Raw genomic sequence first — 25,382 nt, 5'->3', positions numbered from 1 at the left:
ACTGTACATTGCATTACGTAACATTTACCATATTGTTTATGTAAAATTAATACAGATGTATAAAAGTCATAGTACAATTGAGAAAATAACCGTTCAGCTTGACAATCACAACTGCTTAACTCCAACCTTAACCCCAAGCTCACACACACACACACACACACACACACACACGCACACACAGGTCCAGCTACCATGTTCTCTGTCCTTTCTGTGCTACAGTGAAAGGAAATCAATAGATGCAGTGTATCAGTCAAATGTTCAAGACAAAACTGTCAGTCACATCACATCATGAAATATGCTACTGTTGTCCAATATCCAGTCCTACTGCAGTTGAAATGAAGACAAAATATAAAAACCTTCACTTTCGCTATCACATAGAAGTAATCCTTTTTTCAAACAGATTAGAAAAATTGATTTGGCTTCACAAATGAAAACACCTGTGGTGTAAAACTTGATTGCTTTCCTTGAATCATTACAGATGAAGTGTGTATTCCATAGAAATTCAGTTATTTATGAGAAAGTGCTTTTTATTAGAGGTTAAAAAATAAATCAAGCATCCAAATTAAAGGATTTTTCAATTGCTAACAAGCATTGGTCAGTACCAAAACCACTTTTCCAAAACTCTTCACACAGTCTGTATTACAGACATGCATCTCAGCCAAGCAGTTCATCTCACTTCCAAAACCCTTTCTCATCAACAAACATACCATACATGTTTCAAAATAAGCTCATTCATCCACAACACTGGCAACAAGTCTCACACAGGAAGCAAACACTGACAACAACAAAGAGTTTTACATAAAATACCTTTTATCTTTAATGGTTAAATGCTTTTTCAGATAAATGTGGTGATAAATGGTGTTTTATTATAGAATAAGATCTCTGCACTTTATTGTGTGTACTAAATTTTTGTATATTCTATTGTATATATATATATATATATATATTGTATATTGTAAGAATGAATCAACAATGCAGCAATTTTCTTCAATTCCACTTATGGATTCCATTTCTTGCATAGTGATTTACAGTACTTTATGTAAAACACTCACACACTCACTTTGGCATTTGGCCACATGTTTTCGTCGACATCACATCTTATGTCTTGTCTGGCAATGCATCTTGGGAAGAATCTTTTAGAATGTGTAATCCAACTCAGGCAGGCTTCAGGAGAAATATCCCTTCAATCCTACATTCATAGCATTCAGTAAGAACAGCTGGTCATGTAAAGAGCTGTCATTAACCTTCCACCTCCACGTGGAGAAAAACTCTTCTATAGGGTTCAGGAAGGGTGAGTAAAGGCAAAAAAGAAAAACATCCTAGGATGTGCAGCAAACCAGCCAGTGACTGCAGCAGATTGGTGGAATGCCACATTATCCACATTATCCCACACAACTACAAATGTTGTCTTCCTTGCCCTTTCACCTCTCTCTCCTACTGGCACAAGTTGATTATGAAGGTCATGCAAGAAAGGAATTAGCCTCTCTGTATTGTAGGGACCAAGGAGAGACAAAACCATCATTGAAGAGGGCTGCACACATTCTAATGTTTGCTCCTCTCTGGCCTGGGACACCCACAGTTGCCCACTGCCCAATGACATTTCTTTCTTTCTGTGTTTTTGCCAGGTTGAATCTGGGTTCATCCACAAAATGAATATATGTGAAGTTGGTCTGGCCTCCATTTTCATTACCATCTAAAATAAAGTAAATCCACAGCAAAGCACATTATGCATAATTATGTATTTATTCTGTTTGTTGAACAGACATCTTGCCTGGCCATATTGATAACAGAGTTCTTTCACATTCCCCTTATTTGCTTGCTAATGAGCCAAACACAGGTCACCTCAGTTGGTTTTCAGCTGTAAACTGCACTCAGCAATATTTATGATATTGTTTACCATAGATTTCAATTTGGAAGGCAGCAGAAATGCATGTTGCATTTTTTAACTGTTTTGAACAAAGTATGTTAACATTTAAAAAGTTTTCTGCAAAAGTATAGTGTTTTGCATGGAATAGTCTCTAGCTGAGAAAGGAGTTCATGAACTTTGATAACTGTGGTCACTAAATGCATTGATCACATGTAAAAGCAATGAAAGGTGATTCACAGTTTGCTCCACATGGACTTCTGTTTTGCTGACTGTGTGAAGGGTTCTGGCAATGTGGCTTCAGTTTGGACCCATGATTGTTAGCATTTGAAGAAAACGTAAAGTCTGTTAATTAGTTTTAACGTGACATTACTACTGTATACAAGAGCAGAAGATGATAGTGATACAATATGTGGTAGAATACTGGTATATGTATGACACTACACATCTCTAAAACCATTAAAATGGTTAATAATTTCCCAGTTTGGGTATTGTCAAACATATTTTTATTGCTATAAACAGGGATTCTATTAATTTGCACACAGCATGAGGTCACAGATGTACTTTTATTACTTGTTAACTTTCTCCTGAAGCCTTCTATAAAGTTGATGAGATGAATAATGGAAGCCAACATGATTTACTGTGATGTTTGGAAATTTGATCTGATTGATTATAGTTTTGTCACAATTTGTATAGGGACGGACCCAAGTGAAGAGACGGCGAGAGGGCGTTAACAAATAACGGGTTTATTAATCAAAAGCTAAAGGGTTAACATAAATTTGCTCCTAAGAGGGGGACACGAAAAAACAGGACAGGTAGCAAACATTTAAACACAAGGATAATTGGCAGAGGTAACTAAACTGAATCAAAGAACAGAACAAACCCAACCCCGGGCAGGGGACAGGCAACAGAGTTCAAAAACAAGAATCAGAAATCCAAAAAACAGATGTCAGGCCAACCAGGGAGCAAGGTCCACTGTCCAGGAGTTAGACGGAGGATCTGGCAGGGGACTGTGGGGAGAGGTGGGTATAAATGGACCGGGTACGGTTGAAAACAATCAGGCTGATTAATTAACATGAGGCAGGAAGCAGGTAAACAGGGCTACAAAATAAAAGTCCTGGGCAGAAGTTGGAACTGAAGTCAAGATCATAACAAGTTCTTAAGTGTGAATAACCTCTCTGCCAATTCAATGAAAATAAAAATTCAATGAAATGCTTATACTTCTACAATTTGGATGTTTTAAATTTTTACGGACACTGCATTAAGCTCAAGAGACAAGAGACAAAGAGAACTGTAGCTGTATGTTATAATGACTGGAGTTAACTCAGTTATAGCCATGTGATGTCTTCCATGGGTTATTATTAAACCTGATACTGAAGCTGTCAAGGAGTATTGTCCAGAGTAAACCCAGACCATGGGCCACAGGCATATAATCACTACCCCTTCTATTTACAGGAATTGTATTATAAACCAGTATAATGATGCACAAATGCAAAGAAGTTTATGAACGTAGAGTAAAGTTTCAGTATTTTTAGAATATGACTAATTTGAGCTATTGTATACTGACAAGTTGGACCCTTAGAGATAGTGTTTAATTGTCAGGAAGAGCTGTCTTGTACTCTCCTCTTTGTGTTTGTGTCGTGGCCACTTGAGAAAAACAAGCAGACTCCTAATGATGCAGATATGTGATTCTTTGAACACAAAGGAAATAAGAAAAAAGAAGAATTTTTCTTTTCCAGAACAACAGTAATGACCAAAACGGAAGCATGTAAAATCAATAGAACCTGGTATGAATATTATATACCAGCTGACTCAAAAGGCAGGATGCAACATAGTAATAATAACATTAGTAATGACAATTAAGAAAAAGACAATGAACATTTAGCCTCCTTACTTGTAAATGCTTTTATTATTAAAAATCTATTTTGACTTATGGGAATGTTATTTTCTTTCCTGCTGAATTGTTAGACAAGAGGACTGAGACCAGTCAATACAAGCCTACACCCAACAGCAAGTTTGCTTAGCTTCGTCTGAAGGTAATAACAGCCACCTACCAGGTTATGTGTCGTGTTGCCATGTGTTCATCATATTATAGCAGAATAATATCAGCCTCCATGTTGGAATTCTGACGTTAACTGTGACAGAATGAAACACCTGCTGAAAAGATCAACAGAATTGTCTTCCAACTCTGAGTAAAGCCCCTATCAGACATGCAGTGGAATTCAGACGTTTCCCAAACTCTCTGTAGGTTGGGTGTATGTGTGAAAGCAAACGCCCAAGTCTGTTGGCCATGACATTAGTGATATTTTACCCAACCAGCTCCCAAGTGCAAAGTCTGGATTATCTCCAACCAAGCTCATTTGTGAATAGAGGAGTTTATACTCCAGAGAACGCAACAACAGTGTCAATCTGGAAGGACAACAAGATTCGTGAACTTCTGTTGGTAAGGGCAGACCTGGAAATCGTCAAACAAATAGAAGGAAGAGCATGAGATTCTGTGGCCTACGGCCAGATTCCAAAGCAAAGCAGTTCCGCAGCTTTGTTTTTGCATCATGTTCTGCCCCCTGCTCAAAGTGCCCAATTACACAGAGTATTTCTTCACCAGTGAGAACACATCTAACACGGACTTTCTTCCGATGTTGGCTACATGTCTGAAAGGGAAACTGCAGACAATGTCAGGACCTGGTCCTCCTGCCATTCTCTACAATTCTGAAACAGAAAGCCTTTTAACAAATGAGATTTTAATGAGATATCAATATCAATATCAATATACACATACTGGCCATTTCATTAGGTAAAGCTATACAATCTAATGCAATCCAACACAGCAGCTGCATTCATTTTTAATAGAGTGGCCAAATAAAAAACACATCTTAACATAATGCCCTCCAGTATGAGCCAACATGTCCTCAGCAATAAACACATAGTGGAATTATCACCATTCTGACAGTTTCAACCTAAAAACTAAGAAATTAAAATTATGTAAATGTAGAATTGATGGTAGAGCTGCTTTAGTGGATTGTACTGGCCAGTGAGTGTAGAATTGCACCGCGTTACTTACAATTTCTTAGGTTTACTAAGTGACACGTATGCTTTCTTGGCTTCTCATTGCTATGGTGCTATAAAAATTCTAGCTGTAGCTCCAGCTGTAATATATCCACCAATAATTTAACTTCCTGTCTGCAGTATTGCCGGTATTAATAAAGTGTGCCCTGGGGACAGGAAGGCGGTGTGTGTGTTTCTGAGCGTTCAGTCCTTGAATGTGACTGTACATGTGTATATTGTGAATAATTTAGGCTAACTACAAAAACACAGTGACATAAACAAAATTATGTAACACAATGAAGAAAGTGAAAGAAATGGAAATAAGAAAGAAACAGTATAGTTAGTAATATGAAAGATATATACTATAGAATATAATAGTATTTTATATTGAATGTTTCCTGCATCCACATCAAATTGACCACATCTACATGATAAATATAGAGTAAAATATACCAGACAGTTACAACTAACACTGCTTCTCTGAAAGAATGATGGAAGGTGTTGGTCAGGTTGGATCATTTTGTAGAGATGGCTGTGGTTCAGGAGGTAGACTGGTAGTCAACTCATCCAACAGTTCTTGGTTTGATCCCCAGCTCCTCTGGTCACATGTCAAAGTGTCCTTGAGCAAGACACTGAACCCAGAACTTAGCTTTTTAATACTGGTACTCAGAAAAAAATTAGATTTGCACAGGACAATAAAGTGTAAATAAAATATAAACTATATAAATTATACCCCAGTACAGACTGCCACTTTCCCATGAGCTCATTTCTTAAAGGGAAAAGGACAGAAGCAAAGGCATAACTACTGGGTGGAGACTCTCAGCCCAGCCCATCTCTAATATGAGCTAAAGATGCCACAGTAAATGTCTGGCCTTCCCATCCATATCTATTTCCTCTGCCCCCCCAACCCAACCCAACCTCAACCCAACCCCCATCCAACCCCCATCCCTATCCTGACAAGTGCAGCACTTAGTCTAATTTGAATAACGACCAAGACTCGCCCTATCTACTGCCCTTATTGAAAAAGCAGTAAATGGGCCCAGATTTATGGCTATAAATGACATCATCCTTGGCTCTCTCTTCTTGATGTATTATTTTCAGTTATTGTTCCTTTCAGGCATTGTAACAGACATGTGTTCCACTTGTGCTGCAACAGTTTTATGGACACTACAGTTAATTTCTCACATTTTATTAATTAAGGACATAACAAAGCGCTGCATTGCTTTTTGTCAGTATCTATACATTTTTTCTCTTCTGCTCCTTTATCCACTTCCTTTCCATCAAGCCTCTGGGCTCCTAGCCACTCTACATTTTCCCTCTTCTTCCTGTTATCCAATTAGTTTAGAATGTATGAGGCTGTCTTTTTTTTTTTTTTTTGACTCACACCACCTTAAAAAATAAATAACTTAAAAAAAAAAACGACTCACCCCTCATTCCTTGCTTTGGAGCTAGGCAGTTTGGAGGGTTTATTTGGGCAATCAGCTGTCTCTGAAGCTTGGTACCTCCAGCATAGGATGAAGCAGTGGAGAATTAACACTAGCTTCAAAGCTCCATCTAAAATCAGCTTGATTGGTCCTAGCTTCATATTAGCCAGGCAAGGTAATTATTCAAACAGACCGAAGGTAACTGCTTTTATTAAGCAAGTTTTTCCTGAAAGCTTGTGGGCTAAATATGAATGATCAATAAATAAAACATACTCAGGACATCCAAGAGTATGTTGTCTTTTCATGAGCGCTTACGACTTCCTTCCTGGAATTTTTGCCAGTGTACAGAAAATAAGTAATGAGCAGTGCTGCAGGGATGAATGTGTTTCCATGAGTTTCTGTTTGAAGGACATGTTATTAATGATCCACAAGGAATTCTCTGTTGTGTTCAAATCTGAGGAATGGGAGGACAAACCCCAAAGCCTATGGCTTGGTTTGGAGCTGTGGAGTGATAAACATATGGATGTATAGAAAGTGGTAATATTTCACCCTGCTGGGTGGTCATTCAGAGGATTGTGATGATTCACATGACACTCAGAGGTGTTTTTCAGAGGAATATGTAGGAGCCAAAGATTAAAAGTGTAATTCCTCATTAATCTATTTGAAATTAATAATTTATAATGAGATAAATAAAACAATTAATGTCGTAGCAGTAAATGCCTGTGTGGGGTTGCTGACCATAAAACAAAAAGGACAGCATTTTTGTTACATAATCTCAGCCATGACACACACACACACACACACACGTATATATATATATATATATATATATATAAACATTGATTAGATCATACAAATCTCATGCCTGTCACCTACGGGCATGTCATGTAACTCTGTGGCAGTTTCACTGAAATGCCTTAGTCTCTGTGCACAGAGAGTAATGTTGTTGGTCTGGAAGTGTGCAAGGCTCTTACATGGATCCACAAAATAAAGACCGAACATCGCAGCATCTCCCCAAATGATCTGTAGGAAAGGGGCAGAATGTATTCACACATCTTCAAATTATATGAAAGTGCTAAAATTATGACCTCAACTGGCTGGTCATTTCAGTGCCAAATACAAAGGTTCTTCTCTGCTACTGTCAGTGTTTCTATTCATTTGGTAGAACTGGAGTGAAATGACCAACATTATCTTTAGAACTTCTTCCATTGCATCCTGATTCCTTGTTGTTTGTTGCCACCAGAACCATGTTCTTTTCCACTTCACTTTCACTCCAAATCATGTTTTTTCCCTAAATTAACTGATCAGGATCTTATAAGCCTGATTATGCACAGTTTAGTACAGTACAGTAAATGACGAACTACAGCTTTTGGTAACTCTTCTTTTTGGTAACTGTAAAATCAATTTTTTTAATTTAGCGGCTCCTTCCAGCCAGGGGTCAGACTGATGTAGTCATGCTGTGATCTGGAAAGTGTGCGTGTGTGTGTGTGTGTGTGTGTGTGTGTGTGTGTGTGTGTGTGTTTGTGTGTGTGTGTGTGTGTGTGTGTGTGTGTGTGTGTGAGAAAGAGAGATTGACAGCCCTGACAGTTCTGGCAGTTATAAGATTCTGAGGTGGTTGTTTTGATTGATGTGTCCAAGCAGACAGCAACCTCTAGATTAAACCCTCTGCTAGTCAGTCCACACCTTGCACACACAAACAATCGCATACACACATTTATCTTTCAATATTTTTGCGAACAGTCATTGACACAATGCAACCCCACAAGCTAAATTTGAAAAAGCACAACAAAATCATCTCTGTGCTAAATAATACAATTTATTCAACTGACCTCACATAAGTTTACATTTATACTCTTATAGACACTGCATAAATAAATAAATAAATAAATAGCTGTAATTTCATTAAATGTCATTTTTAATGCTGCATTTAAAAGTAGATTGATTTGTTGCTATGTTTTCTTGGTATATACATTTAACACACAAAAATACAGTGTCATTGCAATTGTCTGACACAGCTCCACAATTGTGTTAGTCCAACACCTGAAATTGATTCTTTTGTGTGTTTGTTCAGGTTTGTGGTCGAACATAAATTACAAGTTTACATTCACATTTAAGTCCAACGCGATTGTCTGACACTTTGCATAGCATCAGACCAGCGGCCACCGCATTCATTTAAGCTGAAGTCATCTTGGTGGCATATCATCAACAGATAGCAAGGGGCAGGATCTGGTCAGGATCTAGGGTGTTTTATTGTACCTCACCAAGACTGGCTCCTAGGTCCTATTCCCCAGCTATGGCAGAGAAGACTGACTACCAGGCTAGGTTGCCACCATAAAGAATACATTTGATGTTACATTAGATTTTGCTTGGTGTAACACAGTCCTTGGGGAAAAAAGACCACAATCAACAATGACACAATCCTGCTAAAATGTTTTGTCTCTGTAGCTACAGCCTGATAAATATCCACTTCTTTTTCCATAACTATTAAAGACAAATCAGTGGCCCATATCTTTTCGCTGGATGACATATTCCTTCATTAAGATTAACCCTGACACTGTTTATTTTGAATTCAACTGACATAGATTTAGAGCACCAACTGTGTATTAATCTGCAGGTCCAAGTTGCCAACAGATGCACCACTGACTCCTTACATTTAACAGAAAGCGCATTGAGGACCTGTTAGGAAATTGCTCTGCCATTTAGAAAGATGACACTTTATATTTGTGACCCCTTTAAAAGGAATATATCCTCCTGAATGACAAGGCATCTGACTCAGTGCCACTGATGGCGTAGGGAACTTAGAATAACACATTGTTGGATTTGGTTGTGATTGGTATGGACTGCTGACACTAAATAAATACAGTATATTGGTAGCTTTATCTTTCATATGATCAAAGATTTTTATAATAGCTTGCACATTTACAACCCTCCCTTTTTCCCACTGCCGACCTTTCAATTAAGGCGAGTCCATAGATTCAGCAAGACACCAACAAACAACAACAATACTGACAGGAGATGAACACAAAGAAGTTCATAATTGCGTAAAGTGACAACGTCTTTGTACTACACAACAAACAGTGTGTCTGGTTGTTTAATTCAACAATGTTTTATCAGTAACATTTCAGCTCTTCACCACTGCGTATAACACACTGTAACAATAATCAAATGTCCTGATGACTAATTCATTGGGGATTGGATCAATACTGACCGGTGCTAACACCATCCTGGGAGGACCAATCACTTCTTGTTTCCGCTAACCAACTGTGCCTGCACAGACAATACATGTTTAGGATGAGCAAACACAGCATCACAGGCACACACAAAAGACATATTTCAAAATAGGTTCTGTGAGATTATTTTATAGTTTTAAAGGCTCACGTCTTTAAAATAATATCTGTGTTTGTTACATATGTATATTATGCATTAATGCCAATCCTTTCTAAGACTGTAGTACAGTTTTTTAGATTTCTGAATTTTATAACTGGTCAGGCAGCAGTTTGATTCCATTCATAAACTTGCAGATATAAAAACACATGTGCTTTTATAGGTGTGAATGTTATCATTATATGATAATGCATATGCATGTTATAAATGCACAATAATTGAAAGTTGTCTACACGTCACAATCATTGCAAATTGACTCCCACAACACGTGTAAATGAATGGATGTCAGTGGCTGCCTGGAAGGTACCCAGAAAAACATTCAAAATCTACAAAACTATGGGGTTGTATTGGATATTTAAATCTCTTAAATCTAGTTTATCGGGGTGGTGTGTAACTAAAGCCCAGGATGCTATGGAATTATATCCATTCCACGAATATTCTCCATGTGTGACACATTTTATATTCAGTGCAAAGGTTGTGCCAAAAATGTGGAGGTCAGTATTGTGAATGATGTTATAAAGTGTTGACTTTGACACCAGCTGAGACAACTGGAATCAGACTAGCAGTATATGGCATTTTGTTTGTGTTGAGCTATTATTTTTCTTTAAAGCTGATGATCAAAGAGACACTTTTGTCCAAAAAGTGAACCAAATGACAATAAAATGGAACATAATTTAATTACAGTATGTTGTAAACTACAGGGCTCTTCATTTGGTTCACTCTCCTGAGTTTCTTTAACCTAATTTCCAGCTGCTGTTTTGAGCAGAAATCTCTGATAACCCCACTGTACAAAATGACTATTAAATTAGTTACTAGCTGGTGATCACAGAGGAGCATTTAGTTGTAAGAGAGTAAGATATTTCACAAAGGAATTTGGTTAGATTAAAACATAACAGAGTGAACATTCGACCAACATTCAGAAGGTGTATACAAACATAATTTCTTGATCAGTGCTACTATCCATCCATATCTATGGCTGGATGTATAAATACATAATTTTATGGCCACACAAAATGAGGTTGTTGTTGTGTTTATAGGCTTTTGCTTTGTCCCTAATTGGCCCAAGAATCCTTTACAGTAGCTTTAATCTCGATTATACTGCAACTATACTATGTTGCAACCATGGCATATTGTAGCTTTAACATTTTTTTTATGTTGGCAGTGAATATTAAAAATCTTGTGACTGAAAAGTAATTCCAGTTTTGACAAGTAATCCAATATCAATCTGCTGCTTGGTGAGTGCGGGGCTTTGGTAATATCATGATGGTACCCAGTTCTTAATTTGTCACATATGGTGTCTAGAATACAGAGGATTAAGAGCAAGGTGAACAACCAACATAAAATATGCACAAGATCTACTGGCCTTCAAGTTAAAAACAATGGCTGTAACCTGAAAGTTCAGTGTAGTGCATCTATCTGTACAACATAGACTTTAAAAATATTATTGCTCTATTAATAAATATACTCTACGCAAGCTTAAAACTGAAACTCATTCACTTGTAAATAAATCAATCCACACATACATAGACACACACACACAAACACACACACACAAGTATGTAGACACAGACACTACTTCTTGGTTAGATATTGCACTATTATAGTGGCCCACAACCAACCTGATAGTTCCTTTGATCACTTTAGCAGCACTTAAATTAAGATAGTTGATGTGGTTTTGGATTCACAGTCATGATGAACAAAACAGAATGAGATCAAATAATAAAATGGTAAGCTTAACACAGCTGACTGACTGTCAATGTCCTGTTTCTAGGCAAGAAATCTCAATGTCATCAGCATAAAAAAAACTTGTGGAGTCACATGGAAGCCTCAGCAGATTTGTGTTGATTTGTCTTCCAGTGCGGCAGTAGCAAGTTTCCTGTAGAATGGTGATGCCTCTTGGACTATTCCCTCTTGGTCAAACTGCTTGTATGCAGCTTTCTTTGTGCCTTTGTGATCTAGTTTTCATTGTGAAATGGTTCTGGACTGGATGCCCCATCATCACTAATGATCTCGGTATTGATAAAGGTCCCAGCAAGTGACGCACCTAGAGCCTGCTTGACTGGGGCCATCTCAGAAAGAAGGATGTTATCATGGTTGCTCACCAGTGTAGCTTTGTCCATTATCTCTTTGCTATGCTTGGACACAACGGCATCCAGGAAGTCGTACTTGTGTGACAGCATTCCACTTTCAAATAGGTACTTTGTCAGATAAGAAAAGACCACATTTGCCAAGAAAGAAGCCACCATGGACATAGACTTGAACGGGAACCTCTGCTGGACAAAGTACTCTACATCTCCAGTGAGAAGGTGGACCTTCTCCTGTGTCACCCAGCCTGGGTAGTAGATAAAAGGAGGGAGTTTAAGGTATGGCTCCCCTCCACCAATACGCAATAGCAGACCAAAGATGTAGCCAGCTACAGAGCCATAAGTATTGGTGCCTTTGACAAATAACACACTGAGAAGTTGAGGAAATATAATGACATAGACCAGGTCAGAGCTCAGGTACCATAGGCCATACACGGATCCTGTTAGTAATGCCATAGCAGTGGCAAGAGCTCCGAATACAAAGATGGTGAGGCGCATCACCCAAACAATCTCTTGATCTGAGGCCTGGAAAACAGAAGAAAGGGAGTGTGAGAATGGTGAGGTATAAGTACAATGAGACTAATAGCCGCTCCACACAGAAAGTCACTTCTTCACGTCATTTGTTCCAAGCATGTCTCACAAAAACATCCATCCATTATTTCAATCACTTATTCTGTTCAGGGTCAAAGAGGGCTGGAGCCTATCCCAGCTGTCACTGGGCAATGTGTCCCGTCTATCACAGGGTCAGATTAGAGACACACACACAGCAATTCACATTAACACCTATGGACTATTTAGAGTCACCAATTAACCTAACATGGTCTTTTTTTTTGGATTCTGGGAGGAAACCGGAGTACCCAGAAAACCCACACATGGAAACTCAATAAAGAAGGGCTGCAGCTGGCAGGTAGATTTGAACCATGCAGGGACCTTCTAGCTGTGAGGCGGCAGCATTACTAGTTACCAGTGAAGATGTACACCGGTGTATACGAAGTGTACCCACATTTTGGCCACTACTCCAAAATTTCTTCACAGTCCAGCACAGTTTATGGGTCATTGTGTCTGTCAGCACGATGAATTGCGGGGGTTGGACGGACAAGTTCAACCACTGTGCTGCTGTACACAAAATGGTTGACAGCAGCATAACAAGAGTCGGCTTAGCAGACGGAAATCATGAATCTTTTTATGTATGAATTTGTGAATTTTATTGATTGCCATTGTTCAACTAGAGAGGGTGGAAAAAAGTAAACCAGAATTTTCACATTGACACTCGATTTGGTTTTGTACTGTATCTTCAGTAAGTACTGTACAACAAGTGTACATTCAATTTATGCTTTCTATTAGCTTTAAGACAAAATCTGACTCATTTATAAACTACTGGCATGGAACTGAAATTGACTTATTGATTAGCTGACTGATGGTTCCAACTACTAGTTCAGACATGGGAGACGTGTATTAGTTCTGTTGTTGGCACTCTCACCGATTGCCGAAAGGCGAGCTGATAGATGTTCCTGGCGAACATGGAGCTGGCTGAGAGAATAGATGAGTCTGCTGATGACATGACTGCGGCTGACACCGCCCCAAGACCAAAGAAGGAGACATAGGGTGGGCAGAGGTGTTGAAGCACTATGGGAAGGATCATGTCTGATTCTTCCTTATCTTTTGGTGGAAGGGACCCGTAAGTAGTTTGGTTCCAGTCTGAAAGAGGAAATGGGAAACGGCATCATAAATGCAACAGGACAAAATAATAGAATCTGAACAGACTGTACTGCACAGCCTGCACACAATCTTATATTGACATTAATCAAATTTGGCTCCCGGCCAACCTATAGAATTATAAATTGAATACTTGTAGAGGCGTTCAGATGACAGATTAAATATGGTCGTGTGAATGGGTCTATTCTTTTTCTTGATAAAACATCCAAGTGTTTCATTCAGCAAATCTCTCCAATAAAAAGGCAAAATGTAAAAACACAACTCATCATAGTAAACTTTAACTAGCATCAATTGGGCTGACATTATTTTACTGTGCAGTTATGTAGACCTGCAGCTGTTTGGGTGAGCTGCTCTATATGTCTTAGAATTATAACTCATCTTCTTGCTGCCGGTTACACTTCTATCTCAACAATTTCCCGTTATTGTCCCCGTCCTCCCATTCACTGAATTCCTTTTGTTTCCCTATCTGTCTTTTGCTTTTAAAAGATCTGACATCTCTCTATCTTTCTATGATTTTTCTTCTCTCTCTTTCTCTCTCCTCTCTTCATCTCCCCGAGGTACAAAATCTGTGTCTTTCTCGCAGTCCCTGGATATTTACAAGCAGTGGTTGATTAGTCCCGATTATACATGAAACATCTTCAGACAGACTTCTTCAGATGTAATATTTACTAAACCAGCACGGTCTGATGGCTCTCTCCTCTGCCCGTCGTGACAGGATCCATCTGCTTTTGTTTACCCTCCAGACACCGTATGCATTTGCATTTACACATCTGAAAAAAAAAACCTGCTGGGGTGTAAACAACCCAGGAAGGCATTGTACTCCCTTTGATCACACTTTCCTGAGTGAATAAAAAATCTGATTCCTGGATGTTTCGTATTGTGATGTTTCATTAACTGCTTAATCGGTATGTGTTTCTGTGTGTGTGCACAAAATGTATGGATCAGCATCTGATATAATTGTATTCAACAATTTGATACCACTGTGTGTGTATAAAGATAAGGATATTACAGATAATAGCATGTGAGTCTAAGATAATTTTAGCAATACCCCTTATTTTGTGTGTTCCTATGTTCAAAGTGAATGTATATAGTTACCAGTGGAAGCCCCTATTGCCCCTATGAGGACTGAGGGGATGGCCATGATTAAGCAGCCAAAGGCAGCGAAGAAGGAGAGGACCTGGGCATAGGTAGCTGAAGAGGCAGAAAGAACCCGCTGAAAATAGACCTGCCAGGGAATCCCCCCCAACATCTAGAAACAGAAACCCCATAGTAAATACAGACACCAAGCCAATGCACAACAGTCAGCTAGACCGGCATTAACACCGATCAGAAAATTTTTGTTAGCAGTCAACTTGTTTTACAAATTTGTTCTGTAACGGTACTTCAGTCAGTCTAGATAATACTATTAATTGATTTAATAGTCAGTAAAAAATGCTTCATTTAGGCCAGCACTCCATTTTACTGTGTCTCAGGAAATCTTCGGACAAAAATGTATGACCTACCAGCAAACAGAGGTTGTCCACCCAGAGCCATTTGTCTTCAGGATCAATCTTCCCCAGCCAGGGTGACTGGTAGATTGTTTCCTTGGCTGAAACAGTGATGTCCGACACAGCAGGATTTGACAGGGCAAACGGCACGCTGATCCACTGATGGAGAGGAAGGTATCAGAATGCGAATATTATTTCTGTTGGACAGTTGTTTACTCTGAAAACGGGCAGTATCTGTTGTTGCAAAAATGACTGACATCACTTAACTTTACAAGGAACACTACAGAAAGGTACCTTTTAAAACCCCGGAAAGTGTAGTTTTAAATTGTGTAAAAACATAATGACACTGACTAAATGAGCAAAATTCAAAATTAAATTAAAGATGAAGGTTTTCAATTATTTGAAACAGGATTACAATCATGAGTTTAGGCCACATTTCAAAATGTAGGGTTGACATAAACATTTAGGCTTAAATTCAGTCACACTCACCAAGCCCAAAAAGATACAGAACAGCTGGACCACATCTGTGTATGCCACGGAGTAGAGTCCTCCAACAAGTGTGTAGAAGATCGCTATCAGAGCTGAGATTACCACCGATATGTTGATGTTTATGTCCACGATCACACTCAGAGTGGCACCTGCAGGAAATAAATTCAGGTGAGTAGATAAAGTCGGAGTAAAAGTAAACTTAATGTGATACAGATGATGAGTTTACACACTGGGGGCATTTAAAGCATAGTTTAGGCTGTTTTACCTTTAAATGATCTCATGTATTTACTGGTCACATACCCAGGGCAGATAAAATAGCTGCAGACCAGAAGATTTCTCCCATGAGTGCAGGGATGAAGAGCAGGCCCCCCATCCTTTTTCCATAAAGGTTCTGGAAGGGATCAAGCATGGTGACATAGCCACGCGATCGCATAGGCTTGGCAAAGAAAAGGCCACCTGAATAATGTCAGAAATAAAATCACATTCAAAACTAGTTTTACAGAAAATCTACATCAACTTTCTAATGTAAATCTGGGGTTTAAGTAGTACAGAGTGAACCAATATTATTGCCTTTTTAGATCTGGCTGAAGCACTGCTGTTTCCTATAGGAGCATTCCATGTTTTTGACACATGATGACGTCATACATAACTCCAAATGTACCAGTAGTTCTTTTTTTAACTGTTTAAAATTAACTGTAATTTTACAGTATTACTTAGATGAGGGGAAATATTATAGCTGGTAAGTGATCTGAAGATTCTGCATTGCTTTGCGATGATGTACTGTCATACAAGGAAAAGCAATGCAATAATTAATAATGATTAAATATCTTTCCACCTGCATGGACAACGAATGTAACACAGGAACCTAATTTGCAGCAAATCCTACATTCTTACTGTACGTGTTTCATCATACGTGCTGTCTGTAGAAACACGGGTTCTTACCTACTACCAGGCTGAGCGCATACCCAAAGGGCGCCTGAGCCCAAGCCAGGCCTTGGTCAGGCAGGTAGACATACTCTGCTGTCCCATTGATGTAGCCCCCTCCCACCCAAGTGGCTGAAACAAAACCAAAAAACAAGAGAAAAATAGTTTAGAAAAAGAAAGTGTGAACCAAAGAGCCGTTTATGACAACGTGCTTTGCTTTAAATACACTGTCCGTGCGTAAAAGACGGATTTATCGAAATTTGTTGTAATTTCCTCTGCTAATATATTGCCCAAATATCTGGTTGAACACCAACCAACCAACAAACAAACGTATAAAATAAACTCACCGGTCATGGTGAATCCACCTACGAACAAGCCAATGTCCCTCCCCCCAACCATGATGCTCTCGCTGCGTTCTCCGCCTTCGCCTACTCCAGAGTTCTTGTTCTTCCACGCGGCCCAGATCCCCACGAACAGAATCAAGACGTAGAAAAGCACTATAGCCACAAGACCCTCTGCGTGGATGGCCATCCTTCGCTCGTCCGCTTCCTGCCGCCGAGATCAAGTACTGCTGCGCCCGAGGACTTGGGATTTCATGGAGAAAACTTCGAAGACACAAAGGAAGAGCCTGATTTTTACAAGCGTTTTTTTTTTTTTTTTTGGTTTTTGACCTGAAAGAGAATTTCACAGAAGCCTCGTTGTGCCACATTTTGATCAAGTCTATGGTATGGTGTGCTGTGGTTCTAGGGCGTCCGTGCGTAATAAGGAACACATAAAAAGTGACTCTTAGCCCAGTGGTAAAAGATCATTAACCGAGCATTTTAATTAAGGCTACCAAATGCTTAATTTAATTTTTACTCACTAGGGCAAAGGGCAAAGAGTGACCACACGTTGTATGTAGCCATGGGTGCCAGTATTTGCAAATAATGCCCAAAAGTAAGTCAAATACCAGTTGCACACTTTCTTCAATCTGCAAATCTACACATTTTAGGAGTCTATTATATTTAAACACTTGAACACAAGGATTTGCCAGGTTCAAAATTGACCACGGTACAATTTCCCATTATAGGCTGAAATATTCCATTAAGAAAATGTGTTTTAGTAACCTTCACTAGGTTGTTTTAAATTAGCAAAATAATGTGTAATGAAGTCCCAGTATCCAAATTATTATCCAAGAAAACAACAAAAAACAAAGACACTGCTTGTATCGACATACCCGCCCGTTGACCAAATATTTTAGTTAATACAGTAACATTCTGGTGCTGTACACCTCACTGGTTTCTGGAGTTACACATACATATATCTACATTTTTTTAAGCTTTGCTCAATATCATAAATATATACATTTTTTCCCAGACTTGCAGTGTACAGGCTGTGACGAGTGGCCAAACCTTACCGTAACAAACTGACGCAGGTAGCAGATAGAGAGGAAATCCAGGTGTAATTGAATCAAAACACAGGAATCAGAAATGCCTAAAACTAGAGGTAGTGCTATTGATCAGCCGAGTTTATTATTCTCATTTTGTTCTCTAACTTTACGCGCGCCTTGCCCCACTTATTATAATTACAGAAATTGCATACTCCATGATTGTGCGAGCTGTCAATTCTAACAGTCGCCGTACAGTCGAAGTGTCTATTCTGCAGTGCATCCTTGTGTGATACATATTTTTTTAATCGAAAAGCTGTTGGTTTTGGTTGCGTTGTCGTGCGTAAAAGTCCGTTATGCTTTGCAAAGGGGAAGCACCGCTCACTATTAACTAAAGCAGAGCTAAAACAGACGCGCAAGCGTTTTGTGTCTGATGTGCTGAATCAAACCTGAGTTTTTCAGCTCCTGTCTCTGACACCGTGGTTCCAGGAGGCCAGTATTGCATTATTGATCAACATGTGTCACTACAATCAAATGCAGTTACAGTCAAGCAAAACACAATGTTTAAACAGTATCACAATAGAAACGGACATTATCTCACCTTTCCTTTGGAGAAACGGATCTAAAATGACCACAAAAAGGGTTTAAAAACTAGTAAAGACGATATTTTTTGGCAAAGGTACCACAAAGTAATCCCCTTGTTCGACCAAACACAATTGTCCTATCTTGTTTTTTAAGTCACCGACGTTCGTCAGAAAGAGAGAGAGGGAAAGAGCAAGGGAGGGGGAGAGATGGATGGGAGTGGTGGGTTTATTGGGTGCTGTCAGGTTGGGTAGATGGTGGATGAACGTCTTCCAGGGCAGGACGAAAATAGCACCTAATAGAGAGTGGCATGACGCACAACCTCCTCGGGAAAGCTTTCCAATATCATAATTTCATATTGGCAATGGATGAAACCTTTTCCTTGCCAGGTTACATTTCAGGCCTGATTTACGATCTTGCGCAGGTCCCCGCTTGCTCCATAATTAAAGGTTCATTGATTCTTTTCGCACAAATGCTGGCTGTATGGCCGTAATGTTAGCTGAGCGTAGGATCACGTTTCCACTTTATAACCCACTTTACGCATGCAATTTTTACACCCTTTCTGTCCAAGAACACCGCCTCCATATTATTGTAGTTCAACACAAATTCTCAGGGGACTTGTATCAATAGGTGTAAGTCATAAATCAGAAAAAAGAAGGAATGAACGGTTACTCATGGGACATTGTTTTGGCCACTTTTAGACGTACACAGTTCCTACTCGTAAACACTGTTACGCCATATAACCATTCTTCAGCCCACAAGTGGATTCAGTAATAACTGAAAGTATAGGGAGAAGCCCAGATCGTTTACTTACTAATTGAGTTTAAGTACGTGTTTAAATACTCGAATAGACAGTAAACGGATATCTTGGACGTTCAGTTCACTGTCAATGGTGCTGAAATCTGAAAACCAACAAGTCCCCATGGCAGTAAAACTACTGCTCTTTACATCACAAATTTCACTGCTACTTTACCTTCCATCTTTTGGGCTCTAATAAGTGAGTTGAGAATTAGTTACTTTGCTTCTTGTTTGCATTTAGCTTGATGTCAGATGTAAAGTTTTATAATCACATTTCAAAACTCCAAAGGAATGGGTTTAAATTGAAATTACGTTTTTTTATAAAGGTAATTAAACATTATTGTCAGCATTTATTCTGTACATCTGTGCCTGACTTTAAACTAGCAGAGTTTATTTTTTTATTTATCAATACAATAATCTAATCTTCTCCTCTCTAGAAAGGAAACTGTTGACCATACTGACTGCTGGCTATAAGACAAGACACATCCTCTAATTTCATGTCGGTGTGGCTGGCAGACAGCTACTGAGAGCGGATTTCTAACAAATAAGCCTCGAAAACCCATTTGCAGTGATGCAGATAGTTACTGACAGACACCACAGTGTAAAGCTACTGAGAAGTCACAAATAACTTGATTTTGTTTGAGCATTCATGAAGAGATAATAATGTTTATTTCACACATATGGCTTAACAACTGAGATTATATGTTAGTAATATTCTTACCACAGCTAACTTTTAATAAATACAAGCTATGTGCCTAAAGCCAACCAAATGATGTAGTCAAGATACTGTTAATACAAAGTGCTAACCACAGGTTACCTTGTCAAAATACATGTATTGCCATCTAGCGGCCTTCTCACGCTTTGCTCAGCCCTGTGTTACAGCTTTCACCAAGTCAATCAGAAACAAGGCAGACATTACTGTGGAGCAGTGATTCCCAACCCTGCTCCTCAAGGAAAGCTGCTGATTATCTGGGCCAGGTGTGTTCAGTTAATTCAGTTAATGTTGGAAGATTCTTGGCCTTTCCCCAATCCACCTTCATCTAAGATCTCCTGGCTTCTGTTTTTACTGAACAGACCTGATCCAGGTAAGCAGCAGTGGTTAGTAAAGGGATATGGCATGGCAGTTTTCCTGGGGACCAGGAAATCTTTCCTATAGAGCATGTTTTAAGTATTACACTGAAAATGCAAATTAATTAATTAACATTATAGTTGGTTTACTACACGGAACACTTACATTAAATCCGTATATTAAAAAAACAGGCCTGCTATTTTCTTCTAGAAAAGTTACACATTTTTTGGACAACAGGCTACAATGAAGAAGTGAAAAAAACAATTTGTTATCCTTTAACATGAGACCATACATGGTGACTATCTACAGGGATAGGTTGCCATCTTATGGTCTTTCAGATGTATAGCACAAGTCAACAGATTGCACTTGAGTTCTCATATACCCACAGTTCTTCTAGTCTCGTCTCTCAGATGTGTAGTTTGAGTGAATGAGTTGAAGTTTGTCAAATTGTGATATATTGGCAAGTGCAGCAGCTGATATTTTATATTATTCTTATATTGTAATTGTACAAACTTTTTTCCTTTTCTTTCTTGTTTTATGGGTGTGGATACATACCTTTACATAATATGAGAAATTTTCAGTGGACTGTTGGACTATGCAGTTGTTTTTCATCTATACACAGAGCATGTGGTCTCACAGTAATTGTGTTAGTATGTAGCTCAGTCTTAGACATAGTTATTCAGTCTATAGCCATTGCTGGAAAGGGAGCAAAGTGAGGGATTATGGTTGTCCTTCAGGGCCTCGGGGGGCTTGTAGAGTGGAGCAGGGGGATATAAGTTATTGAAGGCAGGAGGAGGAGATGATGGTTGATTCCTTTGCATATGCTGGGGACTCCGTGCCTTTTTACCACTGCTGCTCCAGGACAGCACCAATCCTCCAGTCAGACTGAGGCAGGCCGAGGCGTAACCAAGGTACACGGCCAGACCAATCTCATACTTTAAGCCAATGGGAAGGAAGGGGTCATAGAAATCCATTATGACATCTGTGGTCGTCCAGGCCACAGTGACCAGACAGAGTAGACCAGCACAGAGAAAACAAATCCCTCCACTCAGAGCCAGCAGAGGCTTGATTAATGAGCCACAGGCAAAGCGTGTACACTTCATCCCCATCACAGACACCAGTGTTGCAAGGACTGAGGTGATGCAGGAGAGCACCATGAGGGCCCGGGCTGCCTAATGTGGAGGTCAAGAGACAAGTACAAATAGTATTGGAATTAACCCCGCTGTTATGTCTTTATTCGTTTGTAATGAACTTCTTAATCAATTAGTAAAACAAGTCACTTAATAAATCAGTTATATCTTTCCCCAATAATTTTTCCTTTACCCTGAGGGCAATGTGCAGTCTTACTGATATAGTTTTGCACAGGATATTCTCCTGAAGTCATTCAACTATTTGACCTTTCAACCATCTCGCTATGAATTTTGGAAACTCTTTATGCACTCAGGAGTACAGCTGCAACTAATAATTACTTAAATTATCAGGAATCAAGAAGTTATTTTCTCATTTTAGGGTGTGTTCCAAAGACAGAAAAGAAAAAAATCATTACACAATCAGAAAATGAGAGAATAATTTTTTATCAATTGATAATCACACTAGGCATGATTGGCAATTTTTTACCTTCTTATTTTAACATAAGCAGATGGTGCATGTGTAATACCTGCAGGTCGCGTGGCAGTGCCAGCAGAGATCTATACAGCTCACACTGATAAATGCCAGTGCTGTGCCAAGCACACTCCATCCACAGGCCTCTCATGTAGGTGGTGGCTGTAATGATGTTAGAGCCAATATAGTCTGTGCTGCGCCAGTTGGGGAGCAGAGTTGCAACTACAGTTCCCACAAATCCCAACAGTCCTAAGAAGAAGCCAAAGAGCTGAACCGCCATGCTGGCCATGGTCGGTTCACTCGGACAGATGCTTAAACTGCAAAATATAAATACAAATGTGTGGATTAAAAATTAGTGTAGATGAACACTGGAATGTCTTAAAAGTGCATGTAACACTATAAAGGATATTAAGAAGATAAATCTGATCCACAGGTAACATTAGAAAAATAAAAAAATAAAACTTTAAATATATGCATTAAATGATCCCATTAAAAAGAAACACTTTGAAAACAAAACTAAAGCCCCACAGGTTGCAGTCATGGCTGGATTCCTCCTCTTTCCTGCTGTGTTCCCTCAGCAGTATAGTAAATTCCACTGAGCTTACATCCAGTCACAGAGTCTGAGCCTTTCCTCAACTGTCTCCGGATTGCAGAAATAGCTGTGGAAGCTTTCAGTATTCTGACATCAGTCTCTGGTGAGTGGCAGGTGACTGCATCTGTAACTAATGAGAGCAGTGTTCAGCTTCACCTGTTTAACGCTCTCCTCTGGAGGGCAAACCACAGCAGTCTATTTGTTAAGCTTTCTGCCACCCCTCAGGAAAGGAGAGAGAACAAGAGAGAAAATCAAACATTTACAGAAACCATCCAAGCTGAGAGCACTGTTATAAACCACAAAGTTTAATTTCACAGCTCTGCAGGGACTGAATGACTAATGACAGAGCACTTCTAGGTGCTAGGCCCCAAACAGTGACAATAACTAGTGGCTACTGTAATACCTGGAAAAATAATATGTCCAATTTAATTCCTCACCGGAGCTTTACATTTACAAATAGTGGTGTAAGAAGTACTCAGATCATTTACTTAAGTAAATATATACTTAAATGTATTTCACAGTGTAGAAATACAGTGTTGTGTTTCAAGTAATACTCCTGCATTCAAAATATTACCTATGTTCAAAAGTATTAATTAAAAATACTTTTAATTTAAGCTAGCAGAAGTAAAAGTACTCCTAATGCAGAATGCCTCATTTCACATCAGTGAATATGAATATTATGGGGTTATTGATGCATTAATGCGTTCATCACTTTAATGATGCAGCTGGTAATGAGGGAGTGGATTTTTTAAACTTTACATAGTCCTGGGTAGATGCTGAATTTCATAATGGGGACCAATAAAGTATTATGATTATCCTGTATTTTCAATTTTTTATTTGAATCTGAAAAATCACCAATGACTATATAAATAAATATAGTGAAGTAAAAGTACAAAGATGTAGCTATACATTTGAATCTGAACTGTATTAAGGTCAAATTATAAAGGAGCAGAAAATGAAAATACTCAGGTAAAATAGAAATACCTCAAAGCTGTATTTAAGTAGAGGGATTATGTCAATGTACTTAGGGACACCACAGTTTACAATTAGACACAAAGCAGTAAACAACCCACCATAATGCATCTCACAAGCAATTACCCCCCTGTCATAGTAGCAAAATGTGAAAGTCGTGGTTAAGCTTTTGCTTTTGTTCCGTGTCAATATTTTTAACAACAATTTTCTGACCAACAACCAAAGTGTCTGAATTATACTCATTAGATTGGAAATTGCTTGCTGTGCCAACAAGAGTGAGGCAGAGAGACTTTAAATTTTATACCAAAGGAAAAAAAACAGTGCTTATACAGCCCCATTGTTTAAATTCCTCAGAGAACAGACGCTGTTTATAAAGCTTTATTATTGTTCAGTGTTAGACCTGGCACTGCCAGGGCCTCTTAAAATATCAGAGATACAACGTCATTGTGTTCACTTAATTATTGACTACACTAAAGGCATAACAAGTAACCAGCAAAAACAAAGGCGACACACTGACAAACATCTTGTTTGCCCCTAAATTAACCTAGTTCAGTCACTGATAACTGTGTGACCTAGTTTTGAGCAAATAGCAATTGCAATATCTACACTTTAAAATACAGTACGTAGACTACTGCTCATTCACATTTTATTACTAAATAAGTCTCTCCCCATTTAAATACTCACCAACAAGGTTACATGAAGACTACAGCTCTATAGGCACAGGTGTCCAGATGGCACACTCCTGAGAGCCAGAGATGTATTTGGAGAGGTTCCAGATATAAACGGCCATTGGCAATGATTCCACACTGACCAGCTTCTTCTGCCTCTGTGTCTGCTGTAACAGGCAAGCAATATGTGTGTGCTGCAGGATCCAGAGATGTCTCAGATGACATGGAGGGACAGTAGCGCTGCTGGCTTGATGCTCCGGACAGACAAACAGGGCGGATGTCAAATGTGGACCCGGGGGAAGAGCAGTTTTGCCAAGCAGAGACAGACAGAAGAGATACTGTCCTCGCTGATTGTGCTGTTTCAGAATGAGTAATTCAGCTCTCTGGATCTCCTGTGGATGATAAATTATGAAATAACAAACTGAAATCAATAAATTAAACAAATTATAATTTCATAAGTCAACTAATATGCAACTTGTTGAAAAGCACACATTAACTTTACCGATTTGTGAACAGTAAAAGCAATACACAATAAAGCTGTTATCCCACTGTACACAGTACGACAAGCCAGGTCAAGTCATTCAAAACTGAAATTTTATGGTAGGTTTATCCTCTTGCTTTGCAGCTCTTTACTCACTCCCCCTCTGTGACCCAGGTGTAACCTCCCATGACATCGTGTTGGTATACAAAAACGTTTTGCTGGTCCTTCCTCTGGGTCGCTCATGAAGTATTCAGCTCTTTGTAAGATCCCTATAGTAAAGGGATGATCCTCTCCAAGGTCTGCTTGTGGGAGACGCCCTGCGAATGTGGAACACTTGATAGTCTTAGTTAAGCAGAATAATCCTGTGATTAGCAGCTGAGCATAGCTGGTTTGTTTGTGCATACTGCTGGATGGTGTGGAACAGGCCTTCTCGGCTCATAATACACACAGTGTTTATAATAGTATGTATGCAGATCACTCTATAGGTTCTGTGCAAAGTATATCTTAAAGAACCTGCGTACTTACACAGGTAATTTTATCATTTTGGCTAATTACACCTGGTTGTGGGAGGTGTGATGTACGGAGGTCACCAACATTAAGATAAAGGTGAGAGCTGTCTGGAGGTAGCATAGGACTTAAATCATATCATTTTCCCTGATCGGCCCCAGCATTTACATTGGTTGTCTTAAAAATGTCATCCACAGCAAAATGTGACACTGTCTGCAGACGTTGTAGAAGTAATCAAACTCAATACTCAAATAAATGAGCAAGTATTGGCCTAAAAAAGATCCAGTACAAGTACTACTTTACTGTGGTATTGTGGTAATTATGGCAA

The 25,382-nt window shown here is 39.0% G+C and overlaps 2 protein-coding genes across 2 annotated transcripts; both read right to left on the bottom strand.

Annotated features, from left to right (window-relative positions):
* Positions 1–8,127: 8,127 nt before the first annotated feature.
* LOC137133503 (high-affinity choline transporter 1-like) lies at positions 8,128–18,571 on the bottom strand. The gene is made up of 9 exons (XM_067517171.1): positions 18,385–18,571; positions 16,765–17,022; positions 16,436–16,549; positions 15,794–15,949; positions 15,494–15,642; positions 15,020–15,163; positions 14,613–14,766; positions 13,282–13,499; positions 8,128–12,326 (listed from the first exon to the last, which is right to left on the bottom strand). The coding sequence occupies exons 2-9, from the start codon at positions 16,946–16,948 to the stop codon at positions 11,673–11,675; spliced, it is 1,773 nt and encodes a 590-aa protein (XP_067373272.1). The 5' UTR covers positions 16,949–17,022; positions 18,385–18,571; the 3' UTR covers positions 8,128–11,672.
* Positions 18,572–19,809: 1,238 nt separating this feature from the next.
* Positions 19,810–24,418, bottom strand: LOC137133621 (claudin-14-like). Its single transcript, XM_067517414.1, has 4 exons — positions 24,083–24,418; positions 22,583–22,646; positions 21,890–22,151; positions 19,810–21,404 (listed from the first exon to the last, which is right to left on the bottom strand). Exons 3-4 carry the CDS (start codon positions 22,121–22,123, stop codon positions 20,898–20,900), a joined length of 741 nt encoding a protein of 246 aa, XP_067373515.1. The 5' UTR covers positions 22,124–22,151; positions 22,583–22,646; positions 24,083–24,418; the 3' UTR covers positions 19,810–20,897.
* Positions 24,419–25,382: the final 964 nt, after the last annotated feature.

The sequence above is a fragment of the Channa argus genome, chromosome 9 (genome assembly GCF_033026475.1).
Source record: "Channa argus isolate prfri chromosome 9, Channa argus male v1.0, whole genome shotgun sequence".
Classification (NCBI taxonomy): Eukaryota; Metazoa; Chordata; class Actinopteri; order Anabantiformes; family Channidae; genus Channa; species Channa argus.
This window is presented reverse-complemented; position numbering and strand designations above follow the sequence as displayed.

Coding starts and splice junctions, on each gene's coding strand:
- LOC137133503 (XM_067517171.1), bottom strand. CDS start 16,948: ATGGCCATCCACGCAGAGGGTCTTGTGGCTATAGTGCTTTTCTACGTC. Junction 16,550..16,764: donor AGGTGGATTCACCATGACCG/GTGAGTTTATTT, acceptor GTTTTGTTTCAG/CCACTTGGGTGGGAGGGGGC. Junction 14,767..15,019: donor TGGACAACCTCTGTTTGCTG/GTAGGTCATACA, acceptor TTCTGTTTCTAG/ATGTTGGGGGGGATTCCCTG.
- LOC137133621 (XM_067517414.1), bottom strand. CDS start 22,123: ATGGCCAGCATGGCGGTTCAGCTCTTTGGCTTCTTCTTAGGACTGTTG. Junction 21,405..21,889: donor CACTGCCACGCGACCTGCAG/GTATTACACATG, acceptor CCTCCACATTAG/GCAGCCCGGGCCCTCATGGT.